Consider the following 24,503-nt stretch of genomic DNA (forward strand, 5'->3'; position numbering starts at 1 on the left):
TCCAAATCTGCTGAAAAATAGAAACAACAAAGACGGGAAAGGAGAAGATCCACGCATTGCTCTGAACTACTGACATCTCCACTCGTTGACATAGGTGCTGTTTTTCCACCTCACTTGAGCAAAAAGCTAATATTTAAAATCATAAAATGAGGGGCTTTACTCAGGTCCTCCTGCTCGTATCGCGGCTCCTTGAGAGGAACCCGAACTTGACTGAAATAACAGCTGAAGAATAAAAAGCTGGCTGTAACACCAGGATAACTGCTGCCAACAACAACAACAAAATAAGCTGTCGCCACAAGATTAGGAGCTGGCCAAACACTTCAACTTTTCATTGCTTTTTCAAATTTATATCTAGTTGCCTCGCAATTTATCCACTTTAAAAAAAACTGCACTGCCACAATATTAGTGTCAGTATTATAGACCATGTATCATGATGTAAGGTATTGGCCTTTAAAGATAATTATTGAGCCTTGCAAAACTCTTAAAACTTGCTCAAATATGTTTCCTAATCCTGTGTTTCTCAACAAATGAATGAGAATACTGCACAGATTGAAATTATTACTATCAAATGAAACTACGGGACTAAAAATCCTTTGTGACTGTCACTTGAGTACACTCGCTGTTAAATAATGACTATAAAAACAGTAAAGTAATAAGAAAAGTTGGACAAGCCTTCAACATTCTAGATGTGATGTGATCTCTTATATTGTACAACTTGTCAGCTGTTAAGCATAATAAACATATTCACGTGAGTACTTCAAAACTCTGTGATTTATGATGTTAATAGTGGACAAATCTCCTGATTTTACAAATATTTACTGTGTGCATTTAGAGAGATGGTTGTGAGGCAATGGAGCAAACAAAGAGCAGACTGTTTAAAAGTAACAAAAACAAACTATTGTATTAAGAGGTAAAATAAAGAAATATACACATCTTTAACACAGTAGAATCCATAGAACAAACAAAGAAACGATGTTCATGTCAGATGCGAGGGAAGCGAACCCGGAGTGCAGTCTCATATTTGCAGAACTGTAACTAATTTATTTAAAGAAAAGAAACAAAAACAAATGGCCGACGTAGCAGCAGAGAGTGAATAACAAAAACTCAACACAAGGAGGACGACATGAGGGAACCAGACTGAACATGACAGCAAACAAACAGTGAACCAGTGGGGATGAGAAGAAGCTGAGCGGGTTTTAACGGCAGAGGGTGATTGGTTAGTGGACACAGGTGACTAATTACAAACTGGGAACAGGTGCGGATGGGTGTGACAGGCGTCAAGTAACAAGCTGAGGAAAAGTGAATGAATACGGGGGACACGGGGCAAAAATAACAATGCAAGAACGAACCTAATATAAAAGAAATTCAGAAATAACTCACAAAACCCCCCCAAATTCTGACAGTTAAGCAGTTGAAGAAACTCCAGAGATGCATTTGAGAAATTTAGGGGAAGCATTTCTTCTGTTGTTCTGATATCGCTCCTTGGTTATGTTAAACAGAATACTGGTGAGATTTATCCACCGAGTGTCACCACAACATCAAAACGGAGCTCCTGATGATGGCTGGGGACAGACGCAGCGTGGCCAGCAGGCAAAACGCTACAGATATCTTCTCTCTGTTTCCCTTTGATCCCACTAATCTGCCATTTCTCACAGAAAACACCCAGGGCTGGCACATAGACACCTCTCACCGTTTCCATCCAACAATAATATATGCCTCCCTGTAGCTCTTATTGAGGTATAACTCCAAATAAATGTCCATATGTATGTAGTTTAAAGCTATTCTTTAAAATTGTGTCTCTTAGGTGAATTCTATAAAAGTATATTGTGATAGATCTCTGCATTAAAAGTGCAAACAGGAAGATCTCGTTTGTTGCCTTGTGTACTGTATCTGCAGTGTTCTAAAGTGTTCCAAAAATAAGAGAAAGCCACACTTTTATTGAGTGTAACGCATTTTATTTTGGGTGACTATCATTAGGATTTCATCCCTTTGACGTCCTCTAGTCTAAAAAAAGAAAACTATTTCTCCAATTTATACAAATTTGTTTGGAGGATGTCTCAAATATAAACAATCGTATAAGATGTTTGTTACCCCATTGAAATGCAGTTACATACCTTTTGATTGATCTCAGTTTGGAGAATCTGGGAGAATTTGAATAAACTATGAAGTTGTAGTTGTTTTAAGACAGCAGAAATCTGCTACAGAACTGGTTACACTCTGATTCTGTCCGAGTCTAAAAACTGATCATTCTCAGTGCATCTTCTACTGCAGGTAGAATACTGACTGCTGATAACAACTCCACATAATCCCATGCCCCCCAAAAATCTGAACTATACCTTTAAAGAGGATAAAAAGCTTTGTTTCCTGCAACACTTTCCACCCGAGCAGTGCTTTAAACCACAAAGTGTCAGTTTTGGACCAAACTACAACAACTAACAAGGTTAAAGCCATAACTTATTACTGTTTCAAGATATTTTTGTTACTTCAAGACTGAATTTAGGCAACAAAATAATGAAAATAAGAGACATATTTGTCGAAACCCTCAAATGAATGCACACATTGTTTTGGTTGCCTTGGTTAAACGTTGCAACAGAATTACTATTAAAATAAATAAAATTAACACTGCTTTATTGGGTTAGAAATAAAACCTTTTTGGTTTTAGTTAGAAAAAGAGGTAAAGAGATAAAAAAAAAAAAAAGATGTTGCAAAAATATGGAAGGACGCGAAAGTTAGCATTAGCATTAACAGTTAAGGTTAGTTGAGATCATAGTTTCCACACATGACAAGTTTTCTGAACTGGCTGGAAATCTTACTAACATTTGAGTGAAATAATACAAGTCTGTCTTTAAGGGACGCAAGTTTGACACTTTACATGTGGTTCTTCTCATGACCAGCAGAGGTTGCACAGTCGTCAGACGCAAACGTAGCATCATGTAGCATCAATTCTGAGAAAAAGACAATCTCTTCGAGAATCTTAGCAAACAACAATGATGTCATATTTTATTGCAAAATTGAAAATTGTTGGAAGGTTTGCCATCTTTGAGCACAGGAGTCAGATAGATGAAGAATACGAAACTTCTCAAAATTGCAACAAAAAAAAAAAAGACGGAAGTAGACAATGTACAACGTGAAGAAACTAAAACCAGCATAGTTATGGCAACAAAGGATTAATAAAACAATGGCTGATTTATCTGCTTTTCATTATCTCATAAAAAAATTTGGTTTGATCTAAATTAACCTCCTGTTTACCTTTTGATTTGCAAAATCAAAAAAAAAAAAAAAAAAAACCCATTACTGGTGTTTTTAATTTCCTCAATCTAAATCAAATGTGGACACACTAAACACAATCAACGTTTTGCTCCCTTAACTGCAAAAGCATTAACTCCAATGACTACATATCCCCACACTGCCTTTATCTTTAACAGCCACCAATTATGCGAGCTAATCTGGGCATATTTCCCCGGGGAAGCAGAGACATAATTGCCAGCAGTCTGCTCAGTGATATCAACGCTGTTCTTGTGAGGCTTTAAAATGACTTGACACATCTGGGAACGACGGAGCTGTACGGCGCTGAACTCCACGCTCGGCTCCATCAAAAGGGGTCAATTAGGAAAACAAACAAGCCGGGGACCCGTTTTGTATGCAGAGGAACCGAACTGGGGCAGATGGTAGTCTGGAGACCAAGCCTCCCCTTGAGCAGGGATGTGAAGTCTTTGTTGTAAAACACACCGACAGAGGAGAACTCACACTCAGGCAGGCAGATGGAGGCGTAAAAAACATCACATCTCCAGACAAATTAAACTTGATAAAACCTCTAGTTGTGAATCTCTTTTCGCAGCAAAGAAGTGGCGTAAACACACGCCTTCAGACTCTTACCTAGCAGCATCTCCACGTGTTTTACGACTCCCCTGCTGCGTTTGACTCTCCAGTCAGCTGGTTTCAAATCAGAGAAGTTGAACAAAGCACACAAATTGCCTTCTTCAGGATTGCCTTTCCCCCCCCCCGCTGGGGTTCGCCGCTTCAGGCGGAAGAGGGGTCTTTTCTCGGGTCACCGACACGTCCAAACCGCCGCTGCGAAAGGTCGACTCGCACGAGCCTCAATTAAAAGAGTCATGCTCCGCTGATCGCCTCGTCCTTTACAAGAGATGAGGAAGGAAAGTGGAAGGTGGACTGGAAATGAGGCAGAGGAAGAGCAGAAGCTGAGAGCGCCTGAAGAGCAGGAGCGTATTCTTGTGTGCGGTTTGAGTACGTAAGGCAGAAGGAACTGAGCGAGGAAGAGGAGAGAGAAAGAGCCGGCAGAAAACTCGCTACCATCAACACGAGCGTCCGAAATCTCTCCCTCCTTCCTCTGCCCCCCCGTCCTTTCCTCAGCCAGGATTTCTTATTCAGGCTTCACACCTGCGTGCTCCCATAAGGACAATCAAACGCCATTTCCTCTCTGGCATCAATAATAGGTGTCGTTTATCAATCCATTTCTGTTCTTCTCAAAGTACAGCTGCGGTTTGCAAATTACTATCATCAACAGGAGGCTAAAACCTGAAATCACATCCTAACTGTGTATGTTGAGGTCACATATTGTAGTGATTCGAACTACAGCAAAGCCACTGTGACATCCTCTTTGATTACAATCAATGAGTAAGAAGGGGAAGTTATTCTGACTTTGCTCAAATCAAGCTTAACAAAGTACTTCTCAATAAAACACAGTAAAGTTAAAACTGCAATTAAAATACAGTTTTAAAATAAAATACATTGTTTAAAACTACAGTTAAAATACAATGCAGTAAATTAATTACCTTGGAAATATACAAAAAGAAAGAAGAATAATTATTTAAAAGGCCTAGCATCCCCTTGAAAGGTTTTATGTAAAGATGTTGTGCAATGAGCAGTGCTCAAAGCATGACTCTCAGCTACTACCACACCAAATTTTAGCTCAATATCTGTAAAAATGACTGCCTTAAATGCATTTTTGTGTTGGCTAAAGTCAATCAGCTGTGGCGGCCATCTTGAATAGGAGTGATTCCAAAAGGTAATCAGTTGTAGATGTACACCAAATTATTACGTCTGAAAAGTTTGGTTAAAATCCATCCACAGGTTCATCAGATATTTTGCTAACGCTACAAACAAACATCACATTCACTCAGCAGCCGTCTCTCGTGTCCTTTAAAATGGACACAAGAGTTAAGAAAATATCTGGTAGTTTATTTAAACTGCTAATAGAGTTAAACAAATATAAATGTATGTGACCGTGTTGGGATGAAATAAAGTTTACACTGCAATTTGATGAAAAGCATAAATTGTACAATTTCTAAAAGGCCCTGCTAATTTTAGCTTTTAGCTGTGGTTTTGCTAATTTTAGCTTTGAGCTACAGCTTTGTTACATTTAGGTTTTAGCTATGGTGTTGCAACATTTTACATTTCAACTACAGTTCAGTTTAGCTGCTTCTTAAAGCTGTCAGTTTGCTAATGAGCTGCACTGATTCTAGACACTATCATAGTTTTGTTTTTTAATATCAACCTCAGGACACTGTTACTCATTCAACTGTAACTTTTATTCAATAATACAAGTTAACACACATAGACACACACATAGTAGTGCTTTCACTGCTTCAGATGTATCCTAAATTAAACCACAGTTGCTGCTAACCTGAACTGAAACCTAACTTTAAACCAAAACAATCACCTTTAAATTTACATTTTTTTTCTCCCACTAAGGATGTGTTGTTTGTCCTCCAAAGACATGTGGGTTCCTATAATATGATGGTGCAAACAGATTTATATCCTCACACAGAGAGTATGAGTGTGCTCCTTGTCCACTTGAATAAAAGTGGTGTGAAAGCACAACACTGACAAACCCTGACAGTTTTACACTTGATTTCAGCCTGCTGCATTCAAATAAAAAGGTGCAGGGGAGAGAGAGGCCCTCGGGCAGACTGGTCGCATGTTGCCTACACACATCACGCTTTCATCTCGTCATGGATGCACAAAGCACTCACTGTGGCTCCTTCTATTTATGGGCTGTGCATGTGTCTGACATGCCGTGTTACTTATGGAAATAACAAATTTGTTAAAGGCTGTGGGGGAAGGACGGTGAGGGATAAACAAAAGGTTTTTAAAGCCTCAGTGCTGAAATCCGAAAATAATCTCACAGCCTACTATAACAGTTTCTAAATAAGCTATGCAAAGGACATGATTTAAAAAAAAAAAAAACTCCTGCAGTGAATTAAAGATAAATCCAGTGTTTGTGTTTATTTTAAATTATTTAAACACACCGACTCACAGAAAATTACTCACATTGTAACAAACACCAACCAGTGCACAAAGAATGGCAAAATGCACAATTCATTTGTTCAAATTAAAAACTTGGCATTGCTTGAACGAATGCATAACACCAGTAAGTAATGTATTCATAAAAGCATATCCTCTAAAGGTAATTTCAGAGACAACCCCGACTTGTCAACATGCAGAAGTCAAAGTAAAAATCTAAAAATGGTGTCTGATTTCAGTTTTTCTTCATATGTGCAACTGATTGAAACAATGTGCAGACAGTAGCTGATCACAGATTAAACTGCACCTGAAAAATGGCTGCTTTTGCTCTGCACTGTCTACAGAAAACCCTTACAGCTGATAGAGGTCCTAATCCTGTCCAGCTGCATCTGTATGTTAGACATGGTCCCTATTGGGCCTATTCCACGGTCTTGACTCAGCTCAACTCGGGTCGACTTGGCTCGGCGCAGGTTCAGAGTCTTTCCAGCCCACATTCATCTCAGTTCTTAGTACCTCCTCAGCCGCGGTTCCAAAGGAGACAAGTCAATCTGAAGGTCTGACGTCAGCAAAGTGCAGCCCATTGATCGTAACGTCAATCAGAAGAGTGGGAAACCCACCATTAATTTTTGTTATTTACTTAAGAAAAATATGTATATATCTTTCATTAAAATGGCAACATGTAAACCAACACGTGGCACTATGAAGGCATATCAGTGTTTGTTGGCTGATGACAGAATTCAGACAGAGCTAGACCAAATGGACTCAATTTACTCCAACTGCAGAGGGAAGGTGGCATCAAATTGGGCAAACCGTGACAAAGAATGTTGACTGTTTTGTGATTTTATTTCACCTTTATTAACCCGTTGGTGTGAAGTTTCGAGTGGCCACGCTACAACAACCCACCCACATTGAAGCACCAATCAGTTGTATGGAAAATCACAAAGGCCGTGTAGAACCGAATAGAGCCGAGTTAGGCGGGAAGCGAGGACAATGGAAAAACAGCTTGAATGGCTACTTCTCTGATAGCAGCACCAAAGAAGCAGCTTTGGTGCTGGCTTACAGGACTCAGACAACCACCAGAACCACAGTGAACTAAGTCGATGTGCACTGAGCTCAATTTGAGTAAATCAGAGATTTTCCTTTAGCAACAGGAGGTTTGGCTTGAAGATGACAAAAAGCTCAATTTCCTCAGAGGGTAAATTGTTATGAACGGTGCAGGAAACGTTCTAGGTCAACTCTCTGAAAAACAAAATTTGTAAGTTGGATTTTGAATGTGTGTTTGAACGATTTTACTTAAAAAAAAAAAAAATCTACAAAGACTGGAAGTCGATGCTGCTTATGATGAGACTTTGTGCCGTAAATGTGGAGCATATTATATTAGTGAATTAATGTTCAATCAGTAATCCACAAACAAGATCAGACTCGTGGTAGATGTTTGCAGTATTTTAAGCCCGATTTTATATGATTTAATTTTATTTTCCAAGACCTATAAAGAAAAAAGTAATTATGATGAATAAGATCTCAGGCAGAGATTGACAACAAAAACCAAATCAGTTCAGATTATTCAGTTCTAATGTCAGCAGACCATATTGACATCAGCTTAACATACATGGAGCAGGTTTGAAGGCTCATGTTTTAACATTTCTTTCTCTTCCTGAACCTTTAAACCCATCCAGAAACACACACACACACACCATAACCTGAAAAAGCCATGACCCTGATTTGAAAGGACTCCTGAGCTGTTCTGTACTTTAGGAGTGAAAAGTGATTTGCTCTGCTCTCCTTTCAAAAGGCCCCCAGTGAGAACAGTCTATTAAAATCCCTTTTCATTTGAGCAATCACTTTACGAAGCTGGAAAAGAAGAGGGAAAAGCTGGTTTAGCTGTTGGGAGGGAATGGAGGGAACAAGTGTTATTAGACTGGTTTCATCGCTGCACAGTCTGAATTATTCTAACAGTCACCTTAATTGACTCGTTTGTCCTCGTTTTCTCCTCTTTGCTGTGAAATGAGCACCAGGGACGAAGGCCTCCTAGGAAAAGGACGTGCAAAACGGCGTGGAAAACCTACCATATTTGGGTGAATTTGCCTAAAGCAAAAATTCTGGCTAATATGAAATAAAAAGTTGTCCTTTAATCAGACAAAACTTAAAGGTTTCTGTGCTTTGATATGAAAACTGAAAGATTAAAGCCATCGATACACAAAATAGCCTTTAAAACTATAAGACTTTTACAATTTTATGATCTCTGTTTGCAGAAATATTGCAGTTTTGTGAATAATACTGTATATTATACAAATATTATATGTAGATTTAATAACATTTATAACCAATGAGTTGTCAAGAAAAAAGCTATAGTTTAAGAAAATTTTATATGCTTGTCTAAATCATCCTAAAAATTAAAACTAGTATCATTGTCTTCATAATACTTAAACTATATTTGGTTAAGGTAATTTACTGTACTGCCTAATTTGACTAATCAAACTAGATTATAAAAGCTCATCTTTTACCAAAATCAATGTCTGGTTTTGCCCTTTTTTTGAGAAATGATCCTGTTTGCACCAAAGTTTAGAAGAAAAATCAAATCTAGCAACCTAAAAGGAGCATCTCCCTGGGCTGCAACTTTCATGAGGGAGACTCCAGAAGGCCTTGGGACTTTAGCAAAGTCCTTAATCTCCTTGCGTGAGTTTCAGAGGTGCACAGTCTTGTTGCTTGAATTTTGACCACAGATTTGAACAACAGATTTACTCTCAAAATAGTCAAAGTTGTCGCAGACACCTCGAGCCCATCTTGCGCCCTTCTCCATTTTGTTGCAGACGTCTCAGGAGCCCTTTCCACTGAAAGAAGACATGTCCAGGTCTAAAGACCACACTCATGATAGATGATAATTATTTTAAAAGCCAGTCCAAATCTGCCTTTCTTTTTTTCAAAACTGTACTCCCGTAAATTAAATCATACATGCGTGGTTGGCTGCCAAAGTGGGTACGAAGCAGGCCGAGGCGGGTACGACGTGAGCAGAGGTGGGCAACAAAATGTGAAGGAGCAAGAATGCAGTTTTTTTCCAAGTCGTGAACATGAAAGCAAAACACGATTTTTGAAAATTGGCCACCCAAAAACGCAGCCTCGCGACTTGTTGGCTGCTTGGTCGCAAACACTCAGAATTCAGTGAGACTCCAACAGAAAATTGGACAATTTTCTCACAATTTCAAGCCTCAACTACTCTATTTTACTTTAAAGCAAAAAAAAAAAAAGAACCATAAGTCATTAATAAAATGTTTCAGGAAGTGAATCTGGACCAAAATCCTGTTGTTAGTCCATCAAAATACACTACATCAGAGGAATAAATAGGGAATTAAAAGCCTTGTTTCTGGGTAATGAAAAGTCTAAAAATGTCCAAAAAAAGTCCAAACTTAGAACTCAGAAGCGTGCATTCACTTCCATATTCACACCAAATATGTTCACCTTTGGCAAAGCATCAAACAGTCCTAAATATGAACGATGATCTGCAAAGTCTATTATCCGCCACAGAAAAAGTCAATAACATTCTGATGATGACAAAATAAGGCTGAGATGAAACAATGGATAAAGAATTAATTAAATCCCACGTGCTTTACTAGCCTGCAGCTAAATATGTTTGGAAAGCCAACAGCAATAGACAGTCTCATACATCAACATAAAAAATGTCCCTTTATCGGCCAGTTATTCATTAGAGGCTTTTATTTTCCAAATGCAGATTGATCAAGCTGGTCCGAGCTGCAGAGTGACACAGGTGCTGCTGAGTGAAGGTGATTAATGACCCTTCAACCAAACAGGTGTGCAGAAAATACTCAGAAAAAAAAAAAGCAGAAAGCCCTTTTGGAATGGTAAACACACTCCTAATGTACATCTCTTCGTGCTCTGCATATGTGAAAATTTATGGTATGCAAACATTTTGCATGAATCTAATTAAATATTTTGTCTTTTCCCCTCCATTTTGTCAAAATACCAAACTTAAATTACAGGAGGATTGTTGCAAACGGAACAAAAGATGAGATGAACCTGTTTTTTCCCTGTGGCTCCAAATCCTAATTTCTCCTTTTAGCAGTAAATTAGCATCACTGAAAGCTGTAAAACGTATGTTCTGTTCGCACAGAAATACTCAGATTTTTCTAAATACTGAGAAATCCATTTGACGTCAAACTCCTGTACCAAAAAGAATTTGAGTCAGACATTTTCTTTGTAAACAAAAACTGTGGTGAATTTAATAAAACACAACAGGTGACAAAACTACGGCCCTGCAGTAAATGTAATTGTCTCCTGTTTTTGTTCCGAGCGAGGCGATTGGTATGAAACTGTGGTCATTCTGAGGCAGTGTGGGAGTGCTGGGAAGTAAATATAAAGTTATGACATTTTCAAGCTTGGCAAATGCCACCATGTTGTTTTTTTATCTGCAATAAGTTGAGCTGATTTGTGACACAAGTTTCCACTTCTTGTGGCTAAAACACCCGCAGCAGACCTTTCTCACTGCAGATGTTCTCACCAGATAAGGAAAAAAAAAAGGTCACGACTCTGAATGTGCAGCTTTTTCCAACTGTGTATGATGCCTTATTAAAACACAAATATAATTTTGTTTTTATCAGTCCAACCTGCACCCTTTCTACAGAGACAGATCAAAATGTTTGCCAAGAGATGAGTCCATTAGTGTTGGGACCATAGCTGACTTCTCTTTGTCTTTAGAGTGTGACTTATGTCCTTTCATGCCAGTTTGTTAAGGCTAATGTGTGATAGAAGTCCCTTTTAGGCAAATAATTAAAAGTTGCAGAGGTATCCAAAATTGGGGTCGGGATTTAACCCTAACCCTGAGAAGATCTACGGAAATCAAGTTAACTGGAAATGACTGATGGGCGTGCTTACAGTTTTTGTTACAAAGAGATGAGAAAGGAAGTCAGAAATTGAATTATTAAAAAAAGTAAATGGTTGAAAAGGCTCTCTATTAAATAGGGTTTTAACTGTGTTTTTTACTTCAACCAGCAAAGGTTGGGCTCACCATTTGGGAACCACTGCACTAAAGGAAAAGGTTGTGAACCTTACTGCTGAAGACAGCTCTGTTTCTTTCTCGGTTATTTCCACAGAACTCTATGGTTATTTGCAAGTTCAAACTCTGTAGCAGCAGCATTTAGCTGTAGCACTCAGTGCAGTCTGGGGAACTTTGAGGAGAAACATCGTAGAATTTCTGCAGGAATAACTAAGGAATGTAAAACTGACAAAAGGTGTAAAGGTTAGTAAAATAGCTTTTGAATGAGCCGCTATGATAGTTTTAAGATTGGAGTTGTTTTAAAACGACAGCAATCCACTTTGGATTTGACCCTGCTCAGACTCGCTTTTAGTTCATCCATCAGATCAAAAACAAACGATTTCTCCAAACTTCAAAAAGCTACAGCAGGTGAGATATCAAGTGTTGAGAAGCTTCCCAAAGAGCCCCGCTTCAAAAGATCTAAACTATCCTTTCATTTTTAAGGCTCCAGCAGACTCCATAAGACGTCACAAAGTCCGTTTGCGGTCACGTGGTTTCGCGACGTTCGTTTTCTCACACACACCTTTCATCGTCCACGACACACTCGGTTCAGAAGCCCCGGGAAGCTCCTCCTTCCTCCTACAGCGTTAAAACGGGTTTCTTCCTGCGGGCTTCTCAACTCTCCTTTTGCTAATTTGATGGTGAACAACAATGAGGGGAACGTGCCACGAAGAGCCGCCTGTGTCTCAGCTGTCTCCTCTGTGTTCAATAACTGTGATATTTCCTTCCACAAGTTCTTCATCAACTGACTATCTGTTAAAGTTCATAAGTTTCTAAGTTGTAAAGACGGCTGTATTTTCTAGCAGCTGCTTCTCAGCAGAGCAACAGAAGCAAAATGACTCCATTAAAGCTCACAACTTCTGAACAATCACACAACACTTGGCGTAAACCCCTGTGTGAAACAGTGTGTGGTGAAGCAGTGGAAGAAGCTGCTACGAGAAAAAAAAAATGAAACAATTAAAACCCCTAAAACCTACAGAAAATTAAAATCTGCAAAAGCAACATTCTTTGTGTACCTTCAAGTCTCTAAAGTTTCTCTGAAGCATTTATAATGTGCCGAGAGTTAGACACCAAACAAAAGTAGAGTTTAAACAGCAGAAGAAACGAAAGTAGAACAAAAAAAAGCCACAAATACAAACAAAACAGCAGAAATACATTCAGAAGCTTTCTAAACACACTTAGGATTTTGTGAAATTCAACAAGGACTTGACAGCTTCGATCAACAATGCAACAAAGACCGTCTTGTGTAATGAAAGGAACGCAGATGCACATTTGCATGTTTCAAATAAAATAAAATGAAAGTTCTGGACCCCTACCTGCACTGACAGCCTTCGCCAGTCGGCGCAGCCTCCTCTGATGCGTCTTTCCTCTGTAGTGGATCTGCGCCTGGGCGCTCGAGTTCAGCCTCATGTTGCACACCTGGCACATGGTGGCACTGCTGCTGCCCTGCCGGCGCTCCCGTTTGACCCTGAGACCTGCCCGGATCCTCTTTACTCCCTCCTCTTCCTCCTCCTCCTCCTCCTCCTCCTCCTCCTCCTCCTCCTCCTCCTCATCGTCCTGTCCCTCCTGACTTTTGGGAAGGAGGCTGCTGTCCATCCACTTCTTTTTGTTTGGATGCCTCACATCTGGAGAGAGGAAGGAAAAAAAAATTGATGAAACTTTTATGAGAGCAACTTAACGTGAAAACGTTGCTAAAGCATCCACAGGGGGGCAACAGAGCAGCATGATTGTATTTAGAGGAGAGAAATGGGGTTTTTTCATTAGTCAAACTGAATTTTATGAGATATCACAGGGAAACAAAGAGCACTTTTTCCTCTGATTTATCTTTACTCTTAAACCAGAGTGTCATCTTACACAAACGTGTCCAGATCGTGGTGTTAAAAATGTTTGACAGCCTATTAAAGAGCTACACACAAGTATATTATTCAATAGTGTCTGTATTTATCAGATAATAAAAGCTGATACATTGTGTTACACAGTGACACGGTTTCTCCTTTTGTGTGTGTGTGTGTGTGTGTGTCTGAAATCAAGCAGCCTCAATACCTGTAATGGCTGAGCAATTATGGCACCCTGACAGCATAAATCAAGCTGCAGCTAAACACACGCTGCGCCGTGAATGTGGAAATGTCATCCAAAGTCTGAGTGAATTCTTTGTTTTGCCTCCGTTCACATGATAATGGAATCAATTAAGTACTCGTGTTGTTAGACATTTTATCTCCCGCCATGTCAGAGCAGACCCCAACACCTCCCTTCTCCCCCACCCCGCCCCGACCAGAAGCCATCATTGGTTAAAAAAAAAAAAAAAAAACGTTAGCTGCTCTAAAAATTCAACTTGACGAGAGATGAAAGCCGAATGGAAATGTGTTTGTTGGAATTCATCAGCCCCCGACCGGCAATACGGACTTCAAAGCTGCAGCCCATCACCGCAATTATCTGAATGGAAGCCTTCGCCGTCTGGTTGGTGGGGACGTGAGCGACTGCTGGCGAAGACGCTAACCGCATTTCAGCGCCTGATTGAAAACATACAGAGGTTTGAAAATAGTGAGATATGTTCATTAACCGTTCTTAAGGCCAGGTACAGAAAGCCACAGGACGTAAATACGCTGGCTGCACGTAACACAGGTGACACAGTTTGTAGGTTTTAGTTCTCTGAATCCTTGGATTTATGTTTTTGTTTTTTTTGTTTGATCTGATCTTCATTTTATTGTTACCAGTTTCACCAACCTCACTTCCTGTTTTATTTTGACGAAACCGTTACGGTGCGAACAAGGCAAGTTCTTTACAAAATCAGCCCTTTCTTTTCTAGTAATGTAATGGTCAAAAGGACTACAGCACTGAAACACAGAACCGTGTTAATGAAGTGCAAACAGTTTGCATCGTGAAGGAAAAAAATGTGGTTTACTGCAGAAAAAAGGCAAAAAGTGACAAAATTAGTTCATGAATTTTTAGAAAACATGAAATTTGGCAACTTGTTGTAAAGGTCTTCTCCATACATCTTAGTTCAAACGTGTTTTTTACACACATGACCCTTTATATTGATAAAATCCCTGATCTAATTAATTCCATTTCTAAAATAAAATACAAGTTATGAAAAATATTCAGCTTTAGTGGTCAATTAATAATATCCGTGAACTCTAAATCTGGTAAACACAACACCTGTATATAATCTTCTGTTAAAATAAGAGCCTGCTAGATGGTTATTTATCAAACAAAAAACTAATGTTTTCATGCAGCGGGCACATTTTTATTTGAAGTCAAGCTCTGTTCAGATGCTTGTGTTTGCTGATATTTATTACCGCGCTCTAATACCATCAGTCAGCGTGCAAACCCTCCGGCTCATGAACCACTGGAAACGCTCCATTCACTCCTCGTCATGTGGTCAAGCTGGAGCTGGCACCAGCAGCACGAATAAAAAACAACTTTTTTTCCCAGGGCTGCCTGCAGGCCGGCAGCTGCTGGTGCTCCGGTCAGGCCTACGCCGGCTGCCTGGCGTCAGACCGCCCCTCCGCTGTGCGCCGAACGAGTGAAGTGAGCGACGGCTGACAGAACAAGCTGTGGCCCCCGCAGCTGCGACTGCGCAGCACAAACCCTCACATTATGTTAACGCGCCTTTTAGTGCATTAACTTCCAGCGAGAGCACTGGAGCCCCTCCGGGGGGGTGGGGTGGGTAACGTGCATCAAATCCTTAAAAATGGCTGTTTAGCGTCGTGTGGCAACGGCTCAACGTGGTTCAATGGAGAAGCGGCGCGAGTCGTGATGTTTTGAATTTCAAAATCAAGCAAAACATGAACTGGTGACTGACTGTGGGCTTTAAAAGTCCGGAAATCTAAAACTGTGCACTTCAAATAAAGGATTAACAGAATGCACTGTTTTGAATCACTATAATTAACGCAGCTGTTGCGGTTTGCAAACATAAGGCTGCAGACTGGCATCAGTAAAAAGAAACTGTTCTGATTCTGATCCGATATCAAGGTGAACATGAGGGCCTGTCTTTACATAAGCAGCATAAAAAGGAGCATTCTGCTAATAATGATTGCAGAACACATTTCTATAACTGACTCAAAATATTAGCTGGCCAGTAAAAGCTGAAATTCATTCATTAAGTGCATTTTTATCTTCTGCAAGCATTAGGTTCATATAAACAAACAGCTGCTAAGAATAATTTCGTCTTGTGAACATGGCACAAGGAATCTTTCTATCAACATAAATACAGCTCAAAAAGAGAATTTAATTAACTCCTTTGTGTTCTAAGTTAATGCTAATTGTTTTGTCTTTAAGGCCGTCTTGTTTGGACATTTTGGGATACAGGAAAGCATTGTGAGCTGCAGCAGAATTCACACATTTAGCTCCTGAGTGAACAAATATGTACATCTGTGTCAGTTTTACATAACTCAAGAGAAGTTCAAAAAGGGGCGGTTTATCTATGAACACCGTATCTGTTGTCCTTTTAATAGTCGAACTATCTGGAGCCCCAGGAGCTCTTTAAATACCAGCACTCATCACAGCCTGTGCGCTCGGAGATGAGCAAAGGCTACATCAAAACTAGCTTTATAGGTCTAACACAGTGGTGGGCAACCCTGGTCCTGAGGAGCCACTATCCTGTATGTTTTACTTGTTTCTCTGCTCCAACACACCTGATTTGAATCAGTGTCATTAACAGGCTTCTGTAGAACATAAAGAGGTGATTTAAACACTGAATCAGATGTGTTGGAGCAGGGAAACAAGGAAAACCTGCAGGATAGTGGCTCTCCAGGACCAGGGTTACCTACCCCTGGTCTAACAGGTGGAGCTGTACACAAATGAGTGCAGGTGTGTGTTTGAAGTAACACGGTTAGGCTCCTCATTCATTGTAATGATCTAATAGAGTTTCTAATAGAATTTAGCTTGTTTTATACTAAAGAGAAAATAAACTTTGTAAACTGATTCATCTATTAGAGCTTGTGCTGAGCTGTGGGGATTGGGATTATCGTTGTTTTAAAGTACAATGATTTCCCTTCCAAGCAAGTTTTTTTTTACATTCTAGTTGAAGGTAAGAACTTTTCTTTATAATATCAGCCACATTCCTGTATTTCTGAACCTGCCCTTGTGCACAGCAGCAGCACACTCTTATCCTGTGTGTCTGGTTTCATTAACTCCTCGTTCAGCCCAAAGAACAATACATATTACCCACCATGCATCTTGGTCTAACATCACTTTCATCTTGTTTCCCAGAGTCTTTGCCTTTTTTTTTTCTTCTTTTTTGGGTCAGGGCTGTGTTTCACTGAATCCAATTTTGTGCTGGAGACAGTGCACATGAAGAAAAATTGCAAGAGAGTTTGCCTTCCTGTCAGTTCAAATCCAACATGGTGAAACCTGCTTTAAAGTATAGTCTGGTCATTTTTGAATTGATGTTCTGTCAAATAGTTGTCAATAGTTATTAGCTTATCAGCCGTGACATCAGTCAGAGAGTATGAAGAAAAGGGCAGAAACCTTCATCCAGGCGAGGTAAACAAACAAGGGCATTTTTATCATTTTTCAGGCTTATAACGGTACCAACAATTGATAACTACTGGATAGAACATCAGTTCAAAAGTTACAAGTCTGCCTCTTTAAGCAACAGAACAAATGTGTCTTCTGAAAAATAACTTTAGGAAAAGGGTAACACTAAGAATTTCTTCATAAATGAGGCTCCTTGTGTTGGTTAGCTGCTCCACTTACTGCATTTTACTTGGTGCAACGCTCCCCGTCTTTTTTTCTAAAGTGCTAAGAGACAACGGCACGGAAATGACATGTCAGCTTCACAAACTACTCAGTCAAAGAGCTCAGAGCTCCAGTGAAACCACCGCACCAACATGAACGAAGAACGGCTCGTTTTTCTCCTTTTTTTCAGGCTGTTTTCCAGTCCCTAGATGAACAACCAACAGGTCAAACAGCATGATATCTATCGCACGAATTGAGAGAACTAACTTCGAGTAAGTCTTTGCTTCCACACGTCAGCCTTACCTTTTAATTTTGGACATTAACACTGGGGTGGGGCCCTGATTGCTTTAGTGATGTAGGGCTATTTGGCCCTTCAAATCCAGATTGTTCACTATTTTACCATCAGTCGTTATAATGTGCAACATGGTTTTATTTCAAGTATTACAAGTGGTATCACTGTATCACGTCTGCTGCAAGAATAACTAGTTACACAACTACTTTTGCAAAAACATGTTGTGCCTGTTTACATAAAAGGGATCTGCGATGACTGATGGCGTATTTTGCAGTGGGAGTATTTTAACCATGACGCCTTGTGTTTTCAAATTAAGAGCCAAACGAGCTGGAGGAGTACCTTAAAGACAGGAGGGAGATCTTAGTTGCCTTTGTGTTATTGCTATAACTGCCTACCTTTGCGTCACTGTTAATTATTCGTCAACGCTTTCAACAGCTTTGTGTGCTTTGAGAGGCTGGATAGAGGCTAAAAGCTTTCAACAACAGCAGTGGTCACACACAGTCCGGCCAGGTGGGTACTGAGCTGACAAGTCGCTATAAACCTGCCAACCTGTTCAGCCTGTTTGCCTCAAGCTGCTCTCACCATCTGTATGATGTGCAGCCTGCCTCGAGTTGCTGCTCTTTCATGGATGAACTCGTTCATCACCGAGTTTTGACAAATGGGAGCTTCAAAGAGTAACGCTTTGGCTGCGAAGACAGAGAGCAAAAGGAGCCATTTTAAACCATATGCTATGAACGAATAAAAAGGTTAAAATCACTCAATCAGCATGCGGATCATTGTCTTACAGTTTTCCCAGCGGGTCACAGTATAGCGTTACGCCTCTCTAAATAAAGCTGCTAAATTCCTTGTCACTGTAATGTACAGTGTATCTATTACACTCTGAAGAATGTGGCTATGTAATGCTTTTTGTTTCTAAAAAGCACACTTTGTCTATCTGCACCCATACAATCAAAGCCTGCCGAATCTATAATAATCACATATAACTACATGGTTGACTAGAATATCTTTCAGGGAACCAAGTCCTCTATTTAGACTGGCCTTTTGAGAATTAAGACGGAACAAATCCAACACCTCTCCAGCCTATAAATCCTCCTGATTTGCGTTTGGTTCTAGGCTGCCGTCAAGGAAACTTCCTGGGATAAAAGCTGCTTTAATCCAGATGTGTTAAAAGGTGGCCCGGGCCGTTCAGCTCCCATATGCGAAGCTGCTGTGGATGGGATGTTTTGGCACAGACGTATGCTCCTTCAAACATGGCATTAAACCTGACACTGAGGCCAGGACTCCTTTCACAGCACCTGTCAGCACTGTTCCATGACATCAACAAGAGATGAAGCACTCGGCCTGGAAAAGCTGAACCATATGGGGAGTATGAGTAAGAACATTAGTTTTTAATAATTACTACATGCAGAATATTTTAAAAAATGATAAGGAAATGTATTTCAGGGGAAGCGCAGTTAAACCCACAAAGACCGAGGTAGACATTAACCTGCAACCATTAAATTATATATTTTTTTTAGGCAATTGACACAGAGTAAATCCTGAACAAGCAAATAACAATTTGACTACAGTTTTAACACCGTCGCTAGGCAACCTTGCACATCCTCTGTGAAAATGAGTGAACAATTTCTATACAAAGTGCAGGTCAATTATCCTGTAATTTGTGCAGGAAAAAAAATGACCAAAAAGAAGAAAAAAAAAGGCCACATAATGCTGGAAAATGAACAAAAAAACATGAACGACAGACTGTAAAGTCTACAGAAACCTGCAGGAATGAATTAGTTCATTCAGTGGGAAATAATACATCTTGAAAAAGAAATATATTGTAAACCGTGAACAGTGCTGGTATAAATTTTAGGACCCTATCTGAAGGATTGATCTGAAAATCACATCGGGTCTCACTGATACTTCTGCTTGCCTTTTTGTTGATGTTTTTTTATTTAAGAATTGTGATGTGTCAAATACTGACACGTCTCAGTCTGTTTTTGAACTTCCTGATTAGGTTCGGTCGCTTATTCGAGATTTCTTTGTTGGTTAAACAATCAAGGATTCTAAAAAAATTGTCTTTTTGATGAAAAGTGCTACCTTCTCATACATGCAGGTGAAAGTCAACTAGCGAGACAAATCAGAAAGTTTGTCTACCTATTTTGCGAACAGCTTTGCCAACTTAGAATGACCAAGGCACAGGAGGATGAAGGATTTGCATTTTTGTGACCTCAAGAAGGTTAAAATAAAAAGGAGAAAAGGTTCCTCTGACAAAGGACAGACAATGGACAAACATTTGCTGATGTCGGCAGGAAGGACAACAAGAGCAAGAGATTCTGTTTGAGGGTACAAAGCTACATAATAACATGCTATTGTCATATTATTGTTAAACCTTGCAGCAAACCCACTGAGATCACAAAACAACACTGGATGTGTTTTAGCGTCTTGGCCACTATCATTTAAACCAGGTATGGACATCAAGGACAGTGAGAGTCCATCTGACTGTCACGACATATTATTGGCATGCAGAGCGTGAATGCATGGCACTTTGAATGTAATAGTCTATGATTTATTGCAGCCCAAGCGGACCTTGGAGATATTGATGCTGCACACAGATACTGTGAAAACAAGAAAATTTGATACATTGTGCAGCTCTGTCAGGGTGTAGAAAAAGGCACGAAATGACTACAAATGCAGCTAAAAACCTTGAACTAATTTGAAATGACGAAAGATTATAAATACTCATTGAATTTTTGTGTGTCCAAAGTTTGATGTGAGCTATTGGAATTGCTATTTAAGGAAATGCAAAGCGCAGGACATAACAAAAGAGACTGATCTATCAAGGGCGATGGTGGAAATTAAAAGAAAGAGGGAAAAAAAAAAAAAATTCCCTATTGTGAAAAAAAGAGATGCAAAAATTAGTTTGTAAATCGTAAATCATCGAAGCTGATTACATTCCATTATAAATCGTTAGTCATTTAAAACGAACGACAAAGAGCTGTTTGCTAAGAAAGAATCCCAAAGAGGTGCATGACTCACCTGAAACGTACAACATTCAAACACCTTGACCTTCACAACCCCACACACATGAAGGCACACGCCGCATACCCAGCATTATGAAGTTGGCACACACACAATCTGTGTGTCAGACCACTAGACAAGGTAACGAACCACTAATACTGCAGTGATTCACGGTGTTAGGTAAGTGAGTGGGAGCTGTTACGTATTTTTAGTCCCTATATGTTTTACTCAGAGTGGTACTGGAGGTATAGGGCAGTGATGTTTCTCATGTGCATATTGTTGAACAAAATGCACAATCAACTTAAAGGTGTAAACAAAAAAGGTGAATATTTCTATTAGGAGTGTGTGGTTTTGGTTTCTGGCTATGACTTTAAAATAAACCTCCAAAACGCTTTTTTCATCCCATTTTATTCCTCCTCTGAACTTCAGTGACCAAACAGGATTACAAACGCTTCTCGCTCAGTCCGCTGCTCTCTGCGTGCATGAGATTAATACATTACATGCACGACATTAGGGACGTGCTGCATGTTGCACTGGGTGATGGAAAGGGGAATTAGTCTGGATGAATTCGGCTGGGATCAGACATTTAAAATAAGGAATATAAAACATTTAGACGAGAAATGATTTTTTTTTAACTATTAGTTGCAGGTATTTCAAGAAATAACTCCTTAAAAAGGTGGCCACTGATGCATTTTCCTTTTAATGTATAAAAATCTGCACCAACAGAATGTATTTTAGTGTGTCCACTTATGACACTGACTCAGATCTGGAGACAAATTAGATACAAATCAGTGGAAATATTGGCAAGACGTGTGTGTTGGTAACACAGGTACCAAAACACACAGACACATGCTCCTTCTGAGGAGGTATGGCAGGAGTCCCAGCAAATGTCTGTTCTGGTTTGGCATCATCTAGTAAACATCTGACAGTAAAGAAGACACACACACACACACACACACACACACACACACACACACACACAGATATTGCTCCATGTAGCAATAGATTAACTTCAATGTTAAACAAAGAGGCAGAGCAGGTTTCCAACATGCCAGCTCAATTAGAGGACACTACATGGACTTACAGTAATACACTAACGAACTAATAATAACCACAACCTGACACACGTAATCTCCTACCCTCGCTTTACCCCCCCNAACCCTCGTTGTGCTGATGTTTAATGATTTACCGCACCGCTATCATGTCGCTCCTAAAACCGCTCATGTTCCTACATCACAAGCAACAAGCGCACTCCCCGCACACAAACTATGTCAAACGCGCACACTTACTGGGTCTCTGCACTGGAGTGTGCATCTGTCTAATGTTTCTCACAGTGAAATGGTGCGACAGACAGATAGGAGGAGTAGCAGCCAATCAGCTGTCACCATCGATGATGTGTTCAGGAGCTGCAGGCCCGCATGCCGCCTCTTTGGATAAGTTCTGTTCGCCATTAGCCAACGATCCAAAAGGCTTAGGGAGTTTTATAATGTCACCAGGTGGTCACTAGACAGATATGAACAGGTCATCGAGCAGTTATAAATTACCTTGCTTTTGGAGATCTTGTCCTCATGTTCTATTAAAAAGAAACCTGTATCACATGGTTTTATTTGGATATTTTTAAATTAATAAAACAACAACAGCAAATCTGATTTTCTCTGATGATTGTTTATTTGTAGCAGGTATGCACGATGTGTTGGAAATTTATCATTATGGTCATCAATATCGCAGAAGTCTGCTCGAGCTATAGTAAATGGCAGGCTATTGTATATTCCAAAGTATGTATGTGTTTGAGGAAAAAAAAAAAACAATAGGAAAGTATCAGTTAATCACAACTGATATTGTCATTGCAATATTCAGCAGTAATATTGCAATTGCATGGTTTTCTAAGATTGTGCAGTCATAGATTTAAAAGAAAAAAGCCAACCAGAAGTTCAATTAATTCAAAGCTGCAGGGAATGACTGTTCATTAACATGACTGCAGACTGTGTCTCACTGAAAGAAACGTGGTCTTAGTTTGATTTAGTCACATTACAGTGAAGAAGTGGTATTGAAAAGCATAAGGATACTGACAGGTTCAGCTGAAGTCAAATTTTCAAAAAGGAAGCTACTTTAATTGATTATTTCTACATTTGTCAAATGTAAAGCTATTAATAAATAAATATCAGGCTTTAGTCTCCTTTACTAAACGAAGACAGAGGTTTAGCATAGCAGCAAACAAACTAACAAAATGGCTGTTGTCTGGGCTGCATGTGACAGAGAAGAAGATAAATAATAATAAATAAATAAGCTAAAAAATTAGTTTATGTTTTGTCAGGCTGCACTAAAAGACTCTGTCCTCTTGTTAATGCCAGACCTAAACAGTTTTTTTCCTTACAGAAACCAAGATTAGTTTATAATGTGGTTAAAATTTACTCTAATAAGTTTCAGGAATTAATTCTGGAAGCAAAATATACTGTAAAATAAAAACAATTCACTTTAGTATAACATAATTATCAGTTTCTCGTCAGCTGGTAATTTGTTGTTTTTAAAACTAGTTTTTTAAACTATCTGTTGTCTTTAGGAGTAAAAAGTTTGTGAATTGCAACAAAAGCCACAAACAAATAAAGATTCAGTTTCTTCCTGGGTAGCTAAAATAAAAGTATTTCAAATGAGCCACAATCACAGCCAGGCTCAGTGTCACCACATCACCATCCCTCTGCATGTTTAATCCTTCATAGATGATGAAATAAACTGTCTACGGACAGAATATCTTTCTGTCAGAGTTTAACACATCTAAAATATTTGACATCTTACAAAAACAGCAGTTTCAAAGGCAGCAGAAATCCCCTTTATGACCTTAGAAATCAAAGACTGATAATAATCAAAAGACAGGTATTGCAGTGAACATTTAAATATCGCAGTTTTTCTTAAATGTCACAGCTCCGGTGGAGGGAATCTAAAAACATAAGCAACGTTTTTGGCAGGCGATGATTGGCACAATGTAAGAAGCCAGTGGTAATGTCTGTGCAATAAATCCCTGCCCTTGCACTTAATCCTGTTTCAGCCTTGACGCTTTCCCAGAAATACCATTTTTGGTCCACATAAAGACTGCTGAGACAGGCTGCAGTCAGAAATGACTAAATGTAATCTTCTTCACTCAGGTGGAGTCTCTTAAACTGGGAGCTTCATGTCATATAGGGTAAAAGAAAAACTCCCATAGGAGTCTTTTTTTTTACCAAGTATTATCAGGAACTATTATATTCCAGTGTATTGTTTTATTATGTTTTCTACAAGGTTAAATAGTGAATGTTACTGCAAACCTTTGACAGGGTTTTTGGGCAAACTGGTTACAGATTTTTCATTGACTTTTTCCTGAATGTTTCATTGCTGTTTACATTTTCTCATCATCGCACTGGGATTTAGTTGCATGTGCAGATGTGGCGGATTGACAGCATGGATAATATATCACAACATCTCAAACTAGAGCTTCGTTTTTATTTTTAAACCCGATCGTCGGTGGAAATAAAGATCATAACAGTGGACGTCTCATTTAAGTGCTTGATCAGCATCAAGCGCCATAATAAAATGGAAATACGGGTCATCCAAACAAGTCAAGGACGGAACAGTGCAGTGAAAGAGGACGTCTGGAAACTTCAAATAGGAAAATTTTTTAAAAGAGCTAATTTGCCACATATATGAGCAAAGTCGTATGAGACACAAAATGATGATGTGTAGTAAAATATTTGAAGAAAAAGAAAAAAAATGATCCAAGCAGGTCAGCGCAAATGGGAAAACTGTGGGAAGTCAAGTATTACTTTTACTACTTTTTTATCTGGAGGCAAAGACTGCCTGGGACCAAGGGCAACAGCAACTGTGGGCATCTGTCATCGGCCATCTGGGAGAGCCCTGAGGCTCCCGTGGCCAACAAAGCAAATGTGACCTTAATGTGACAGCAGAGAACACACTAGAGCCACACTGCAAACAGTGGATAACTGCGACAACACACCTCTTAATAAAACTGAACTTACTAAGTGTTTATAGCTGATACAACTGTCCAATGTGTTAAACTTGAGGTGACACGTCTAATGCACCTGTGTTTATAAAATAACACCAATTAAAAATCGCTGATCTGAAATAAAAAAGATGATGAGCCAAGGCGACAAGCTTGTACAGTAACTACTGTACAGATAATGCTACTGATCGTCTCATTTAACTCTTCTACTGGAAATAATCACATAT

General features: G+C 39.4%; 1 protein-coding gene across 3 annotated transcripts in view; it reads right to left on the minus strand.

Moving 5' to 3' along the window:
• LOC108248557 (zinc finger protein 385D) overlaps positions 1–24,503 on the minus strand; it is a 62,538-nt gene that overhangs the window by 23,414 nt on the left and 14,621 nt on the right. For 2 of the 3 annotated variants that reach the window (XM_017437414.3, XM_037980809.1), the window contains exon 2: positions 12,628–12,936. In XM_017437414.3, the coding sequence (XP_017292903.1) occupies positions 12,628–12,936 (309 nt within the window). Of the gene's footprint in view, positions 1–12,627; positions 12,937–17,864; positions 17,969–24,503 lie in introns of all 3 variants that reach the window. The other variant, XM_037980808.1, reaches the window with a different exon arrangement.

The sequence above is a fragment of the Kryptolebias marmoratus genome, linkage group LG17 (genome assembly GCF_001649575.2).
Source record: "Kryptolebias marmoratus isolate JLee-2015 linkage group LG17, ASM164957v2, whole genome shotgun sequence".
Classification (NCBI taxonomy): Eukaryota; Metazoa; Chordata; class Actinopteri; order Cyprinodontiformes; family Rivulidae; genus Kryptolebias; species Kryptolebias marmoratus.